Genomic DNA, 19,316 nt, shown 5'->3' with positions numbered 1-19,316 from the left:
ATAAGCTTATAAAAATTATTCTTTAAAACACAGATCAATAGTCCTTTAGACTTTAAAGGATTTTGCACTTAACATTAATTGTGTATACAAACACAAATCAGTTAATAAATTCGAGTTCATTACCTTAACGCAACTGAAGATTTAAAAAACACCTGCCATGTTCAAAGGCAAGTGAATTTTTCTTTATTAAAGGAACATATTTATTTGACTTTTCTTTCCACGTTAACCTTGGAACCATTTAACTTTTCACACTAACACATTTATTAGCAAGGTAAGAGAAACAAATCTTAAAATGGGCCCTTCTTCAAAGATAATGCCAATACTAAAAATCAGCTGACATTTCATTGCTTACCATCTGCTAGGCACTATGCTACATATCTATGCTAAATTATCACATTTAATCCTACTAACAACTACTATGAGGCAAGTAATTACTATTATCATCTGTTTTACAGGCACTGAAAGGTTAAGTAACTCATCCAATGTTATAGAGGTAGAATGCTATGCAGATAAAATTCCAGTGTTGAAAGATTTTAACTCCAGATTCCTCTTAATTATCTAGAGGATCAATCTGCAAATTATTTCTCCTCCCCTATTTTGTAACCACTTATAGAAAAAGACAGGTATAACACACAAAGCAAAGATATGTAAAAAATTATGTATTATCTGAATTACAAGTAAATTTATAATTTATATAACGTTCATTTTATTTAGCAAGCTCATCTTTAATGCTTGTTACAACAATCAGAGTTGCACGTAACTTTCTAAGATCTTAATTAGAAAAGAGACAACTAATATTTAAAAATAAATACTTGTAGAAATTTACAGAATTCCTTCCGTAAGAGAAGTAAAACTCATGTTTTCCCTTTGAAGACTTTTGCTTTAAATGTAAATCTTAAACATGGATAAATACTAACATGAAGTGACTAATAGAGATGGAATTTTTTTTTTAATCTGTTGTTTTTAAAAAGAGGAAAAGCATGATTTCATGGCTCTGTCAGCAACCTAACTCTTTGGTTTCAGCCTCAGAACAACAATCACTTAAGAGAGCCCTTGTCTGGTGGAACAGACAAGCTGATGTGGAAGAAAAAGGAGCTCAGGACCCTAATTTTTTCCTATATCATTATAAATTTGTAACTAAAACTCAAATTATCATGAAATTTGTCTAAATCTTACAATGTCCCAATCTGCAAAGATTTCAACTATCTGTTGAATACGAATACTTCCTAAGTTCACAAGTTATTTTCTCTTAATAGTGATTGCAAGAGTTTTCCTAGGAAGTAGTTTTGAGGGAGTAGAGGGAAAGAAAAGGTGGAATTTAATAAATTAGGCAAGCCTATTACAGTTTAATAAAGTCACAATTTAATTCGTCTGAGAAGAAAGATATTAGAGTCATTATTCATTGCATTCATGAGAGAGGGAAAGGTAGGATAAAGCGAAATCAAAGAATCAGCCAGCCCCATGACACCCAGCCAAAAGTTTAAGTATTAAACCCTCAGAAGACCTGTTAACGAACAAGAAAACTGATTTTCACTTTCATTCTTCTTCAAGCACTCTGGTGGAGGTGTGAATATGCTATAAAGCAGTTCAAAAATCAGAATATAAAAATCAAGATGACTATATAATCCAGTCTAAATATGTAACATGTACACAATAAAAATGATTGGAAAATTCACAAGATTATTATTCCCATAAAACACTAGGGAGAAAGAAATCAAATGCCAGTCACAAAGGTTTCCTGAAAGGCAGAAAGTACTTTTAAAAATTCAGGTTAACATGGAACAACTGGCAGCTACAAATAAGTTCTTAAGCTAAAGAACGGTTTGACATACAGTATACTGATAAGACAATCACCTCTCGAGTCTAGAATTAAAAGCAAATCATTAAAAAGCAAATTAGAAATGGATTTCTCTCCCCAGAAAACAATCTTCCAAAATATGCACCTGTAGCTGCCTGATCATGATAAAATTTCTTACTTCTGCTCTCAAAAATTAATGTACCTCACTGTTTATGCAAATGAAGAAAAATGTAATTTAAAATCTTCATGTATTTAACTTATTAACACTCAAAGCCAAACCAACCAAGTGTTATGTATTACTGAAAACGATACATGAAATTAATTTCATCCTGTGGTAAATGCTTACATAAATTGCTAACTTTCTGATTCGAGTATACAGAAAAAGTTATTCAGAAGATATAGCTGTTTCATCTACATTGAAAATGTTCAGTATAACCACCTTCCTCAATGATCTTAGCTACATCTTCCGAATAACCTGCTGCAGCTTCTCCATCAACATCTGCTGCTTCATCTTGCACTTACATGTTATAGAGATGGCTACTTTTCTTAAACCTCATGAACCAACCTCTGCAAGCTTCAAACTTTTTCTTTGGCAGCTTCCTCACTTCTCTCGGCCTTCATAGAACTGAAGAGAGTTAGGATCCTGCTCTGGATTAGGTTTGGTTTAAGGAAATATTGTAGCTGCTTTTATGTTTTATCGAAACCTTTCAAACTTTCTTCATATCCACAATAAGGATGTTTTACTTCTTATCATTTGTGTGTTCACTGGAATAGCGCTTTTAATTTCAAGAACTTCTTCTTTGCATTCACGACTTGGCTAACTGTTTGAGGCAAGAGGCCTAGCCTTCAGCCTATCTTAGCTTTTGACATGCATTCCTCACTAAGCTTAATCTTTTCTAGCTTTTGACTTAAAGTGAAAGACATGCGATTTTTCCTTTCACTTGAACACTTAAGAGGCCACTGTAGGGTTATTAATTGGCTTAATTTCCATATTGTTGTTTCTCAGAGAACGGGAAAGCCCAAGGAGAGGGAAAGAGCAGTCGGGCAGAGCAGCAGTAGAAAACACGCAACATTTATTCATTACATTTATGGTCTTACATGAACATAGTTAATGGTGCCCCAAAACAATTTTAACAGTAATAGCAAAGATCACTGATCACAGACAAACATAATGACATAATATTGAAAAAGTTTGAAATACTGTGAGAATTACCAAAATGTGACACAGAGACACAAAGTGAGCACCATGCTGTTGGAAAAATGGTGCCAACAGACTTGCCTGACACAGGGTTGCCACAAATCTATTAATATATTTTTTAAATGCATTATATTTGAAGCATGATAAAATGAGGTATGCCAGTACAATCTCAGAAGGAAAAAAGAGAAGGTGACAGAAAGAATAGCTGAAGATAAAATGGCTGAAAACTTCCCCAACTTGATTAAAGACATAAATCTACAAAACCAAGGAGCTCAATGAAATCCAAATATAATAAACTCAAAGAAATCCACAATTAAACACATTATAATCAAACCACTGAAAGATAAAGACAGAATCTTGAAAACAGCCACAGAAACAACTTATCACATAACAGAATTTTCATTAAGATTAATAGCTCATTCCTAATCAGAAACCATAGAGGCCAAAAAGCGGACATTTATAATATTCAGAAAAAAAAAAACTGTCATCCAATAATTTTCTATCTGGCAACATCATCTTTTAAAAATGAAGGAGAAATTTTTAAATTCCTAAATAAACAAAAGCTAAAAGAGTTCATCACTAGTCAGACCTGACTCATAAGAAGTGCTAAGAGACAGCCCTTTAGGCTGAAATAAGAAAGTAGAAAGTAACTCAAAGCCATATGAAGACATAAAGAATTCCAATGAAGCTAACTATGTAGGTAAACATAAAAGTCAATATTATTGTATGTTGAGTTCGTGAGTCCTGTGTTTGCTTCCTATATAATTAAAACTTATAAATGCATAAAATGCTTATAAATCTATATTAGTGGGCACAGAATGCATAAAGATGTCATTTGCAAAAATAACAAAGATGAGGGAGGTGTGGGCTGTACGATTTTGTATGCTACTGAAGCAAAGTTGGTATCACTTCAAACTAGATTGTTATAAGATTAGGATGTTCATTGTAATCCACATATAATCACTAAGAAAATAAGTAAACAGTATGCACAGAAAATAAAAAAGGTACATCAAAAAAAATCAATCGGAGTGGCGTGGAAAAAAAAATCAAACACAAAGAAGGGCACAATGGAGAAACTGAGGAACATAAAAAGATAAATAGAAAACAAGTAACAACAGAAGTCCTCTCCTATCAGTAATCACTGTAAGTGTAAATGGATTAAATTCACCAACTATATGATATAAATCCTTACAATGGAAAATTATTTGGCAGTAAAAAACAATGACATACATGAATGAAGTACCTAAAAACATTATGTTAAATGAAAGAGGCCAGACATAAAAGACTACATATTGTATGATTCTACTTACATGGAATGTCCAGAATAGGCACATGTATTTCAGTGGCAAGCAGATTAGTGGCTACTAGAGGCAGGGAAAATACAGAATGAATGCTAAAAGGTAAGGGTTTTCTTTTGAGAGTGATGAAAATGCTCTATAATTAGATTGTAGTGATGGGTTACAACTGTGAATATACTGAAAACCACTGAATGATACACCTTAAATGTGTGAACTGTATGATATGCCCACTGTATCTCAATAAAGCTGTTTTAATAATTTTTTTTTTAATGTGGTGGATGGACTGGTGCTTTTGGCATGGTCTAAGAGCTGGCTAAGTATGCAGAATCTCAGGCCCCACCCTACACCTGCCAAAACAGAGCCCAGCTGATTCCTATGCACATTAAAAGTTGGAATGCATTGCTCTAGGGCAACTCTATGTCACAGTGACAAAACAAGCCTGAAAAAATCAAGCGGCTTGCCTAGGCTCACATGGTCAATTCATTTCATGAGCAGACACATATCATTCTTTGAATCACAGTTTGCAAGTTGGTGTCTGCCAATGGAGAGAGCACAAACTGTCTTTTTCACTTCTAAGCCCTGAAGCCTGGTATAATGTGCTATACATGGTTTTCAAATATGTGCTAAATGGCGAAAATGGTTTCATAACAGACCGATTTCCTAAGAAATGGATTACAATTGCCTAAATTAGCTTCATTACCAACATAAGTAAATTTAAAATATCACTATATGCTTACATTTTATCAAATATTTGAAAAGATTCTTTTTGAAAAAGCATACCAAACCAAGTAAGAATTGTAACCTGGGTTTTACCAGAGTATTTTTTCATTGAGTAAATGGAACATGTATTTTATTAACTCAGGAAATCAGAATGCTTGACACAGAATGATTGCTCCAGTAATGGATTTACCCAACGTGGAGGAAGCTGCTTGTTAGCAGGTTTTAACAACAGACTGGGCAAAAATGTGAGCCTCACAAATAGGAACATAATGGCTATGTGGGGTTCCAGTCAAGGAGATTATTTCTGACTCCTTCAGGTGGCAGGTAGCTAAAGTATATCTGTGCTGGCTCAATGATGCCCATTATCTTTAGTTTTCACTTCTCCTTAGAACTAGGGAACAGAAAGGAACAAGCCCTGAAGACACCAAAAACTACTTACTGAGCCAAACTGCTATACTATAACAAAGTACAAGGATTCATGATATTAAAAAATGGCTCACAATATAATGCCCACTGGCGTATTCTTAAGTTTGAATTCCTGAGCTTGGCCCCAGTAGATCCTAACTCCTAATAGAACTAACCTTTCTGCACAGATTAAAATGGTCTGATAATCCAATATCATAAAAACAGCTTAATGTTGGCTGCTAGCCCAAGTGGTAATTCTCTGAAAGAAGTCTGATACATTTAGAAAATCATCAGATCAAAAATAGGTTTAAAAAAATGATGTGGGCCAACTGTAAGCACATGAACCACAAAGCAAAGTGTCAATGGACTTATTCAGAACTTCAAGTGAAAGAAAATCTTGCTATCATTTCAAGCAATGTATTATTGGGCTTAGAAAGTTATAGCTGAGAGAGGTAAAATATTTTCAAAAGACAAAAAAAAACAAACCACAACCTTTTTTCATCTGACCCTCACACGCTGTTTTTTCTTACAAAGAGTTCTTTATTCAAATATTGATATAGACTTTACCTGGAACAATACCGAAAATACGCTGTGTTTTCACAAAGGTAAAACGTACTGTGTAATGACAGACTGGATTAAGAAAATGTGGCACATATACACCAGAGAATACTATGCAGCCATAAAAAAGGATGAGTTCATGTCCTTTGCAGGGACACGGATGAAGCTGGAAACCATCATTCTGAGCAAACTATCACAAGGACACAAAACCAAACACCACATTTCTCACTCATAGGTGGGAACTGAACAATGAGAGCACTTGGACACAGGGTTGGGAACATCACACACCGGGGCCTGTCGTGGGGTGGGGGGAGGGGGGAGGGATAGCATTAGGAGATATACCTAATGTAAATGACAAGTTAACGGGTGCAGCACACCAACATGGCACATGTATACATATGTAACAAACCTGCACGTTGTGCACATGTACCCTAGAACTTAAAGTATAATAATAAAAAAATAAAAATAAAAATAAAATGTACTGTTATCCAGGCATACACAGTCAATAAGATTGCTTCATCTAAAGTCATTGTCTGACCAATCCATTGGTTATCATCAAGTAATTGGCCAGTGGTGCCTCTTCTCAACACTAAAAGTTAAAATAAAAACCCTCAGGGGAAAAAAAAAAACAAAGAACATGCCCAAAGCTCAATTCCGCTAAGTTTTACTGTCCTACCTCCATCAGTGCCTCTCAGGCTCCTGCTAGAAAGGCCACTGCCACCAACCATACAGTCCTCCCTCTGTAGCAGTGGATTCAACCAATGACAGGCAGAAAATATTCAAAGAAAGTATAATAAAAAAAACAACAGTAAAAAAAATACAAATTTTTTAAAATACAGTATAACAACTGTTGACATAGCATTTATATTTTATTAGGAGTTATAAGTAATCCAGAGATGATTTAAAGTATACAGAAAAATGTGCAGAGGTTATATATAAATACTACTCAATTGTATGTAAAGGACTTGAGCATCTTTGGATTTTGCTCTCTGTGGATCTACTAGGACCGATCCCCAGTGGATACCAAGGGAAAACTATCTTGGCTCAACCACTGGCTTCTGAAAACCTGACACAGGCAAGGGAAAAACTACATAATTCCTTAAGTTATCAATATTAGTCTTTAAAAAGTATAAACAAAATGGCAGTCTCAACCTGTTACAGTCTTAACTATGTATCCCAAAAAGTCATATGCTATAGCTCTAGTCAATGTTATCGTATTTGGAGATGGGGCCCTGGGAAGTAATTAGGGTTAGATGCGGTCATGAGGCTAGTCCTAATGATGCCATTAGTGGCTGTATAAGAGGAAGAGAGAGAAATTGCTGTCTCCGCCACATGAGGACACTGCAAGAAGATAGCCATCTCAAGCTAGCAAGAGTCCTCACCAGAAACCAAACCCTGCCAGACCTTGACCTTGAACTTCCAGCCTCCGTAACTGTGAAAAATAAATGGCATGGTATTTGGTTAAAGCAGCCCAAGCTAAGACAAAACCTATGAAGATAACAGTTGTACCAGATAAAAGTTGTACAGCAGTCAGGTCACTGAATGTGCTAAAAAGAAGCTGCTGAGGACGCAAGCAAGTTTACAGTCAAACTCTGAAAGCACTAAAATTTATGACAGTTACAAAATGATGACACTAAAGTTGCAACCGTGGCTTTAGGCCTAGTCTGTAAGAGAATTAACTACATAGCAGAAGTTCATAGACTTGCTTTCTCTAAAGTGAAATCTATGTGCTTTGGAAGAAATTAGTGATATCCCAAAACTGACTAAGGAGATTTCTGGTTCCTTTAAACCCTAATGAGAGTTTATTTCATACAGTAGTATCAAATGACCAGCTAGCCTTACAAAATTATCCAAAGATCACCACAGCCAAACTGAGCCAACAAAAACTCCAATAAGCCAATTTAATTTCAAAAAACTAGCGCTTCTGTGTCCAGAAGAGAAACTGACTTTATCAGCCTATATCTTAAGTCAGTACATTTAAATTTAGATGCAGGATAAAAGACCCCCAACTCTTTAAGGAAAGTTATTTCAATCTGCAGTCAAAGTAGTTGCAAAAGTCTGTTTGGGGTACCAAGTAACAGGCAAAACAAATAGAGCAGAATTAAGGTAGAGAGAATAAAAAATGTTCAACTATATATGTAAAAGTGGATTAACTAGAACAAAATCAACCTAACTACAGTACTGCAGAATAAAACATGCTGATGAAGCGCTTGCAAAGTTAACAAGCAGGGGGAAAACAATAATAACTAATAAATTATTCCACAAGACATATGCTTATAATTCTTATTAAATTCACAATGTCGGCCAGGAGCGGTGGCTCACCACTAATCCCAGCACTTTGGGAGGCTGAGGCAGGTGGATCACCTGAGGTCAGGACTTCAAAACCAGCCTGGCCAACACAGCAAAACCCTGTCTCTACTAAAAATACTAAAAAACTAGCCTGGCGTGGTGGCAGACACCTGTAATCTCAGCTACTTGGGAGCCTGAGGCAGGAGAATTGCTTGAACCCAGGAGATGGAGACTGCAGTGAGCTGAGATCGCACCATTGCACTCCAGCCTGGGCAACAGAGTGAGACTCCATCTCAAAAACAAATAAAAATAAAATAAAAAATTCACAATGTCTTCAATACATATTTGCTGAGTAGATAAAATATATACTAATCCACACTGACAGGTTTTCTTTCCTGTTTACATGTGAACTTTGAAATAATTAACTGTCAAGTCAATTAACCCTTAGTTAAATGAAAACCCTAAAATAGTTTAGCAAGCCCTAATGGTGTTTTGAAGTTTCTATCATTATACTTCTCGGACCATGCAAACAAGAAACACCATCTTCTAACTATCCCAGTGAGAAGTTCTGCTTCTCAACTGGAAGAGAAGCAGCCCAGAATAAAGAATGGCATAAACTCCATCAATTTAAATTAGGGTTTTCTGGGGGAGGGGGAAGATAACTTATGCCAAGTGACAAGACTACTTAATCTCTGAGGAAGAATAATTCAAGGTATTGTCATCGGCAAAATATCAGGAACTGAAGGAAAGAAGAGTAGAAAAGAATTAACATTAAAAAGACCTCAAAGAGGAGAAAAAAGATAATGAAGTAAAATTAGTAACACTTGCAATATTATCAATTATTCCTAGTCACCCAATTAAAGCAATCTACTAGCTTTCTAAGGATAAATTTCAAATATTTGGAAAAAAGGCCTCTGCTTAAAGATTAAGCCAAGTTTGCTCTTATTATAGTCTGAAAGGTTTTTCAGGCCTTCTACAGCATCTATGAGAACACTCATACTTTTGGCCATAGTATTTAAAGACTGACCACTCTGTAGGTTTTAACAAACAGCTTAATTCCAATGGTGGATAAGACCTGCATACTAATGGGTTCTGAAAGCCTGTTAAACTAGGTGCCTATCTCCATTTTCCAGTTCTTCAATCTATTCTACACACTGTAGCCAGATTAAGGATAACATTATTTAGCAACTGCACAGGAGCCCCAAAACGTAACTCCTAACCAAAAAAATCTGAAGTTAAGTCTAGTATCCAAGGCCTCTGAAATCTGATTCCATCACACATTTTCTATCCTTACCATGCCCCAACAGAGTTTCATACACTGGAATGTTCATAGTGATTTGAATGGTGTTACTTCATTGTCTTCCCCATCTTTGTCCAGTACTACTCTTCAATTATCACTGCCAAAGCCATGTGGTCTGAGGCATATTCTGATCTCATTCAAATCAGGTAGAACCTCTCCCTTCTTTAAATGTCTATATCCTATTCTTTGAACTTCTCTTACTCAATTACTGAGTTCTATTTTATGGTGAGTAATTTGTGGACACATAGTATGTTCCCTAGTCACAAGTATTCTATCATATCATCTTTGTATCTCCCACAGTCCCTAACATGCAGGTTTCTATAAAGATCTGCTGATTCACTAAACAGACACCTCAAAAGATGTTACAGTAGAGACAGATATATTTTAAGGAAAAAAAAAAGTTTATATATGTCACATTTTAAAGTAGAATACCAAATGGTTCAAATCAACTAGGTGTTAATTCCTTAAAACTAGTAATGTTGATCCTTTAATCTACATCCACGTATTTTCACTTATTACAATCAGATCCCCAAACTCACCTCAAACAAGCGTAAGTCAGCAGGAACTCTGTCCCCAACAGAAAGGCAAACTGTATCACCTGGAACCAAGTCTCGGGCAAGTGTATGCTCCAATTTTCCTTCACGCACACTGTAACATGAAATAGAAACAACCATGGTTAAAAAAAAAAAAAAAATTCATGCAATTTATCTTAAAAAATTATTTCCAGTAGGCTTGTCTGAGGAAAAGGCAAATATAAGAACCAAGAAAAAGACTGTTTCTAAACAATTAAGATGCCCAGATGACAGAAAACCACTTGAAAAACAAATTATTTGCTCAAATGTAAAATGTGCAAATTGAAGCAACCTTTCGAATCACCTGGGTCTGTTTGATTGTGAATCACTATTCCCAGAACAGTGTTTTAGCACGTTTAGCACATACTTGCGCAAGGACACTCTCTCTCTCTCTCTCGCTGTTAAATACAGCCGGGCACGGTGGCTCACGCCTGTAATTCCAACACTTTGGGAGGCCGAGGTGGGCAGATCACCAGGTCAGGATATCGAGACCATCCTGGCTAACATGGTGAAACCTGTCTCTACTAAAAATACAAAAGATAATCTGGGCGTGGTGGTGGGCGTCTGTAGTCCCAGCTACTCAGGAGGCTGAGGCAGGAGAATGGCGTGAACCTGGCAGACGAAGCTTGCAGTGAGCCGAGATTGTGCCACTGCACTCCAGCCTGGGTGACAGAGCCAGACTCCGTCTTAAAAAAAAAAAGTCTGTTAAATACATCCATGTCTCTAGAATCTCGAATTTTAAAGTTTTCAATGGTACAGTTTTGCTACATTAATGAGACCAGGAACTTTTTGTCAGATTAATAGTGTCTTCCTTATGTTCAGACAAAGTGGGGATAACAATATATACGGTACTAGTCACTTTCAACTTCTATTTTTAAAGGGGCAGAAATCCATACCAAAAAAAGGATCATACCAATGGCATTCTGGTGGCACAAGTTTACTCAATTCTTCAAGAGATTTTTCTGAACGATATTCCTATTCAAACAAAAAAAAAGTAGAATTTAATTTTGTTCCCATGAATATATTCCATTTAGACTTATTAATCTCAAACATTATTTTAAAATTTCCCCCAATTCTCATCTTTTCCTTTACTTGTGCTTATACTCTTACCCAGAAAAGCTTGTCCCTTATTTTAAAATGTTAAATTGTAGAGATCAATTTTGATAATTAAATATTCCCAGTTTTACATTTTAATATTCAATGTACAAACCTAAGGTTATTTAGAATAAAAATGAAAACTGACTAGTATGCCCAAAGAGTACATAATTTGAGTCATTAAAAGTTTTAAGTCATTGGGCCTTAAAATTTAGATAATCTTATGTTAAGTGTCTAATGACCACAGAAGTCAAAGATAATTAACTGTAAACAACATTTGCTTTAGGAATTTAAGCCCGTGCTAATAGTAATGGTTTACGAAGTAAACCATTAGAACAAACACGGGATAAACAAGGAGTAAGATGTGGCTGGCTCTATACTGACAGACCCAGTTCCCATCAACCTGTGTACCCAAAAGGGAAAATTCTCAGGAGTTCTAACAATGTGATTTCCAGCCTTCTTCCATGCAGATAACAAATAGCTGAGGGTCGGTCAGAAACATCCTTCAACTCACAATACTACTTAGTCCACACTTCCATAAGCAGTCTCACATCACACATCACTGCTATTTTTGCCTCATGTCTGTAGTAAGGAAAAGAATCTTCTAATCTAAGGTCAAAAGAGGGAGAGGCAAATAGTGGAGGTAGAAGGGTTGGGAATATTTTGAAATGACTGCAGTGCTAGTACCAGTCAAAATGTCCTATCCATCATAAACTTCAAATAGAAAATGCAAGACTATGTAAGGATAACTTAGAACACAATCAGTCTCTACTTAATCTTAGAGTGACAAATGTAAGGAAAATCTACAAATGTAAAAATCATAAGACAACACCCCAAACACATGAAGGATATTAAGGAATTTGGAAGTTTACCCAAAAATTCTGTAATATCCTAGAAAATACCCATCAATCCTAGATCCCAGTAATAAATGACACAGATGCTGCCCAATCTTTCCCTATCTCTTCTGGTTTCTTAGCCTCTACTCCCTACAATTATAAAGATACCTCTATATCAAAATGATCATTGAACATACCACCTAAAACCTAATAAATGCATAAAAGTCATTTTTCAAATTTATTGTAAGGTGACATCATTATGACTATATAAAACAATTAGCTATTTTTATGGCTGGGAAGAAGTACAGTGGTGTGGGGAATGGGGATTACAAAGACACACAGAAAAAAGGCAGGACATAAATATAAAAAGGAATATAAAAAGCCCTCTTAAGACACAGGTAATATAGCACAAATAACAAATAATGATAAAGTATTAAGAATTTTTTATACATTTTTGATAAAGAGCTTTTTAATTAAAGCATTATGATAAGTTCAACTGACAGTAAATAGGATCTTTTTGGAAAGGATTTTTACTTGTTTATAGACTATTTTGTTGGTTTCACAGGCATATTTGGTGACGGGTCACATGGGTATAAGAATCAGACCTAGCAATTTGAAACTAGGCTTTTTATAAACTTTTCATCCTTTTGTGAGATTTCCATCAAATGTACCTATCATAAAGATATTTAATAGTCTCAGCCATAGCATTTAATGTGTATAACAACACTATCTTGTGTAAAATTCCATATTGACTTATGTTAAAATCACAATTTTGTGGTGTTTTTTGAAAGCACGGGCTTTCTAGTGATCAAAGAGAACAAGGTACTAAGGTCTTCCATACATAGTGATACTATTTGCAGGAATCCTTCTGAAGTAGGGCACGCCACATATGACACATTCTTAAAGACGCAAAAAGGTCCAGTTAGTGGTCCAGTGGGTCATACCACCCACTTGGCTGAATGAATAGCTGCCTTGAATAATGCTTAGCCTGAAATGACCTATGCTAGACTAACCAGCTCCACCTGACCATGGGCAACATCTGTCTAAGCAAGAAGATTCCCCTAAAAGTGGAACCCTGATAGTCTACTAATGGAGCTCACAAACCTGCTGCAAATGATCTGATTCCAACTGGCTTTCTACACTGGGTTACTACAGAACTAATAACAGCTAGGTTAGAGATTACCTTAAGAGGCTGGGATAGTGACAAGAAATATCCACGTAATAAATCGTAGATGTAAGAAAAACCATAGTTACTCAAAGTATAGGCTTCAGATTCAAAACAGCATGAACTTCAGGCTTATACAACAATATTACATTTTTCTCTAAGCTAGAATAATTCAATTCTCGTTAACCATGTTTTAGCTAAAAAGGAAATCTGCTGATATTGTGAAACACTGTTCTAAAATCTACAGAAGTGTCAGATATTTAAATAAACAGAAAACTAAGCCTACATTTTTATTTGTCTGTACTTATTAATAGAAATCTTGACAGTATCTCCACATTATTCATAGTAATTTTTAAATGGGACTACTTTACATATGTTTTATTTACTGTTTCAATTGCTTTGATCCAGATCACAACACCCCTTTTGTGGAGGAATGAGAAATTGTTTTAAAGGGAGGGGACAGGAGGTCATGCCAACAATGAGTAGAACCATTTTAATTCCTCAAAACAGACTCAAATAAAATAAGGTTAGGCGATAAATTCAGCAAACAAGTGTAGCATTTGGCTAAGGGAATCAGTCACAGAAACCTGTGGAATTTTCTTCAAATGGTACATCATAGATCGACCTTTTAATTCTATACTTTTTTGTTTCATCTAGACTTAGCTCTAGTAGGCATTAAAACATAACAGTGTTATAAAACTATAAACTCTGGTCCAATTTTTTAATTGAAAAAATAAAAAAGCTTACTGCTGGATTTTATTTCTATTACTATGCTTTTTGTTTCCATCTGCTTCAGTTATCCTTAACATCATCAAATAAAAAACTAGATTTTCTTCATCTCACTACCTAAATCAAAGCAGTTCCTTAGTCCCACCACAAGCTTCCCTGAAGTTGTCTGTATCTGAAATTATTTGAAAAACAAAGAATAAGTTGTTCTGATGGGCATCACAACGCCCCAATAATGGTAGGTTTTACCACAAGACACCTTGATTTTTAAGCAATTAACATACCATTTTCATGTTGGCAAAATAGACTACTTACCTGAACAAAGGCAACTGTAACAACGATAAGTATTGCCTAAACAAAAGAAACAGGCTTTTAAACCAGACATTAACTTGAGAAGTAACTGTTAACTGTATTTTATTTTTCTAACTATCTGCAGTCCCACAATAACAGATTTTAAACACTGAGATCAGCTGGAAAAGAAATCACAACTTTACCTTAAGGCCTGTGGGGGAAGAAGCTAACAGTTTACAGTGGCTTGCCATTACCAGGGCAGCTTCTCTAACTTTTTGATCTCAGGGCCCTTTTATGCTCTCACAAATTGAGGACCAGCTTTTGTTTAAGTGGGTTATATATACTGGTATTTACCATATTAAATTTTTCAAGTAGTCAGTTTTAATTTCTACTTATTAACTCATCTAAAAAAATTTAAACCTCATTACATATTAACACAAATAACTTTATGAAAAATAAATTTTCCAAAAAAAATTGTGAGAAAAATAGCAGTGTTTTAAATTTTTATATTTTAATATATGACTTTCTAGAAAGCTAGTATTCCATTTACTGTAACATATTGTTCAGGCTAAAGTGTATGAAGAAAATCCAGCCCCATACAGATACGGTGGAAAAGGGAGGAGCATTTTTTCTTTTTTATTTTTTTTTACGGAGGAGTATTTTTTTTTTTTTTGAGACAGAGTCTTGCTCTATTGCTCAGGCTGGAGTGCAGGGGCATGATCTCAGCTCACTGCAAGCTCCGCCTCCAGGGTTCACGCCATTCTCCTGCCTCAGCCTCTGGAGTAGCTGGGACTACAGGTGCCCACGCCCAGCTAATTTTTTTTTGTATTTTTAGTAGAGACAGAGTTTCACCGTGTTAGCCAAGATGGTCTCAATCTCCCGACCTCGTGATCCACCCGCCTCGGCCTCCCAAAGTGCTGGGATTACAGGCGTGAGCCACCGTGCCCAGCCTAGGGAGGAGTATTTTAACAGCTTTTTCAGATGATTGTGGATATTCTTCTTAGCTACTACACCAAAACTCAAGTGCTAGTTACTTAAAGGTAATCTGCAATGTAGAATATAAAACTGTATCAATGAACCTTTCATAATCTATTATATCAAAATCCATTGACCTATCTTGCATTTGAACAGATTTTTCAGACTTTGTAACATCACGCATTGGTCAGATTTTGTAACATCACGCATTGGTCTTCTGGGAAATATTGGTTCACTTGGTTATTCAAATATTCCCCAAGATTCCCCAAATCTTCCCCAAGGTTACCACATTTCGTAACAATTTTTTTTAAAAAACACACATTTGTTGAAATCACTACTGATCTAATTGGAATAAAGTCTTAAATTCTGGGATGCTATCCAGCCCATAAGAGTGCATACAAATTTTCCAAAACCCTAATTATTGCTTGAAAACCTGAATTTTACCATTAGCAACAAATTCTGCCAGTTGCCTTTCCTTGGTCTGATTCGCTCATTTAACTCACTTTCAAAAATAAGAATCTGCTGGTTACCCAAGTCCTAACACCCATAGCTTGTCTATGAGTCAGTCTCTCAAGTACAAGGCTAGTTTGCCTCACAATCATCACCCTTCCTTGAGACAACCATTGTATTTCAATATACAAAAGAGTTTCATGCATACTTCCCATTTCATTACATAAATTATTATGAAGGTATGTACTCAAGGGTCCAGATTTAATAAAATTAATTTTTACTGCTTTATCAAGAACATTCTTAAGAAACATGAAAGAAAACAATGACTGTTAACAAAGTTGGGTGCCATTACTTTGAATTGTGGTAAGGCTCTAACAGTTTCACCCGCCATTGCTTTTGTGCCATTAATGCTAAAAGTCTATAATTAAAAGACAAATAACGTTTTAGTATTATTAAAATGGTTGTGACCTCACATACCCCTTGAACAGGTCTCAGGGATTCCTGGGATACTGCAAGCAACAGTTCAAGAGCTGCAACTCTACAGTAATATCTACAGTGTTCTTAAACATAAAGTAAGTGCTTTTACTTGCTACAAATTTTTTATACAACAATGAAACGGAGCAAGAAGGAAAAAGATGAGAAAACAGTTCAATGAAAGCTAGAATAACCTAGCTGGAAAGAATAAAATCATATATAGTAAATGTATGCTGTAAATACAGCATGCACTATAAGGAATATTTTTAATTTCACATGTCAGGCTTTAGTTCACAACTAGTCAAAATATATTCTCAGCTGCAAAGTGGAAGAAATTTAAAATTTAATCAGATAATTATAAAATTTCATATCTGTGAAAATTATCAGATTGTTAAAGAATTTTAATGTGTGCTAATCACAGACTTTTGAACATTACTCAAAATTACTGTAACTATAATAAAAGCAGAATTTGAGCCAGGCACAGTGGCTCACACCTGTAATTTCGATACTTTGGGGAGGTCAAGGTGGGAGGATCACTTGAAGCCAGAAGTTTAAGACCAGCCTGGGCAACATAACAAGATCCTGTCTTTACAAAAAAATTTTAAAATTGCTAGGGGTGTTAGCATACACCTGTAGTCTCAACTACTCAGGATGCTGAGGCAGAAAATAGCTTGAGCCCAGGAGTTTGGGACTGCAGTGAGTCATGATTATACCACTGCACTCTAGCCTGGGCAATAGAACAAGAAACTGTCTCAACAAAAAGAATAAAATAAAAGCAGAATTTGGACACTGAAAAAAATCTGAGAGCATTTCTCAATTTATTTTCCAAAATAAAAACCAATCCCAATTTATACACTTACTCAACAGATTAAAAATATGTAATTTTTTTCTTACCACAGTGATACTGACGGCATCATCAAACTGATGCATTAAAACACTGATGACTGCAGAAGCCAGAAGCAGCATAATAAGGGGATTTTTAAACTGAAAGTAAAAACAAACAGCAATTCAACACAGTTTTGTACATGACAGTTGTCTCAGCAAAGGCTTTAAAAAAAAAAAAACCATAAGAGCATGACTGGAAAATTACAAAAGTCTATACTCAGTTTATTTTATGTATCTCTTCGATTAACAAAAAAAGTGTTTATACTTAACTACATTTAAAAGCTTTGTAACAGTTCCTTTTCAGAAAAAAAAAAAAGAAAATTAAATAGCAATACTTAAAACTAAGAATTAACCAACTCCTTATAGTATACAGCAATTTTTGGTATATTAATTTAAGAAATATAGCTGTTCTGAATTTCTACTGAGGCTAGAAAAAGCAGGAGAAGATGATTTTTAAGCTAAAAATTTAGGCAAAATACTGAATAGAACACTGAGATTCAAACATTTCTCAAGTACATTGGTGTAGATTACAATTCTGTGGTTGACTCACATATCACAGAAAAATTCCCTCCTCTCCACAAAAGAAACTGAAGATTTTCCTCAAGGCTAGCTTTCCTGGTTTCTATCTACCAGAGCAAATTTATGTCAAAGAAACAGGACTATAGCATCAACCTGATCAGAAAGCATTTAAATGACCTCACACCAAAGTCAACCCCAAATTCTTCCAGCTGGACATTCTATTCCTTGAAACTCTGATGTTAGAATCTCTTCCTCTGCTAAAGTGTTACATCACTGTCAAAGTTGCAAAGTAACTAGGCTAAAAACAATCCATCCCACCAGAAAGCCCCAGCCCTTAGATACCATAGCTCTGAGGTTACATGCCACTACCTCCAAAGCCCCTTTATGGTTCCATTCCCTGGAACAAGTCCCAATCCTGCTTCACATCGGAATCCTGTAAGAAACTTTTAACAATATGAATGCCCAGATTCACACCAAATTAATTAAATCAAAATCTTCAGGCATAAGGCCCAGGCTTTAGCATTTTTTAAGCACTCCCCAAGTGATTCTAATGAGGATTTTAAAAAAATAATAAGTTAAACTGCCCTAACAAAATAACACTGCAACTGCAATCTGGTTCGGGGCTGACCAACCACAAACCTGACTAAGTCAGAGTACCTAGGTTTGAATCCAGCTGCTGGCACCTGTGTGTCACCTTAATCTTTTTAAGCTCTAGATTCTTCATCTGGTAAAACAGAACCTTATACCAAAGAACTGTTATAAGAATTAACTAAGAATGTACAATTAAAGCACTGTGTAAACCAAAAAACATTCTTAAAAATGTTAGCTATTAACGTCACACTTTGAGGGCAAGACCCATGATCTTTTTTATTTTCCCCTGAAAAAGCTGTGCCACATTACTAAGCACACCACTTGATGGATGGCAGGCTGCAGAGGAGTAAAGAATCACCCAGTGCTTTATGATTACGATTACTATTTACTGTTATTTGTTTGGTTGTGCTTAACTACATTATAGGCACTATTTAATTCTCACAGGAATCCCAAGGGGCAGGTGCTCTAGCTTTGATAACAGGATCAAGAAAGTAAAACATTAAATCATACTGCCTAGAGATAAGTCAAATCATTACAATTTATAAATCCAGAGTAAACTATGTCAATGCTTTCTGAAGTCTTTGGTAATGTGGGAATGCGGTAAGTAAGAAAATACAAACACACATATAAATAATATTCCATAAAAATAAGACAGATACACACAAGGTTCATCCAACCTTTAAAATTCCGGTGTTGCTACTTTACACAAACTCATTCGCAAAATTAAGCCTGGCAAATTTAAGCTCATTAGCAGAAAAGGCACTTTAGAAGAGTTAAATATAGATCTTTTTAGAAAGACTGCAGGTTAAAAGGCACAGACAGTTACTAAAAAGAAATTTTTAGCAAAAAGTATTTGTTTAGCAAACCAACCTAATTACTTCAAAACTAATCATAGTAACCTGTAACTTTTTACATTAACACAATCGTTATCAAGATAAAAACAGCCTAGAATAAGTCTTTCCTAAAATTTAGGATGAAAAAATATAAATAACTATCATCTACTGAGAGCTAACTATCTCCCATAAGGTTATCATCACCATTTTATAAATAAGGCTCAGAGGATAATAAAGATGACACAACTGATAAAAAATGAAGGTGTAATTTGTACCCAGGAAGCCTGAGTTTAACTTACCTAACTTACTTTTTACTAGTTTTCTGAGCTGGCCTTGAT

General features: G+C 35.3%; 1 protein-coding gene across 7 annotated transcripts in view; it reads right to left on the bottom strand.

Annotated features, from left to right (window-relative positions):
• The window catches only part of ATP2C1 (ATPase secretory pathway Ca2+ transporting 1), a 160,082-nt gene that overhangs the window by 64,471 nt on the left and 76,295 nt on the right, over positions 1–19,316 (bottom strand). For all 7 annotated transcript variants that reach the window (XM_054483251.2, XM_054483252.2, XM_054483256.2 and 4 more), the window contains 4 exons: positions 17,045–17,134; positions 14,276–14,311; positions 11,052–11,113; positions 10,106–10,214 (listed from right to left, as the gene is read on the bottom strand). In XM_054483251.2, coding sequence (XP_054339226.1) covers positions 10,106–10,214; positions 11,052–11,113; positions 14,276–14,311; positions 17,045–17,134 — 297 coding nt within the window. The remainder of the gene's footprint in view (positions 1–10,105; positions 10,215–11,051; positions 11,114–14,275; positions 14,312–17,044; positions 17,135–19,316) is intronic.

This window comes from Pongo pygmaeus, chromosome 2, assembly GCF_028885625.2.
Source record: "Pongo pygmaeus isolate AG05252 chromosome 2, NHGRI_mPonPyg2-v2.0_pri, whole genome shotgun sequence".
NCBI lineage: Eukaryota > Metazoa > Chordata > Mammalia > Primates > Hominidae > Pongo > Pongo pygmaeus.
Note: the sequence above shows the minus strand (reverse complement) of the source record. Positions and strands in the feature narration are given on the sequence as shown.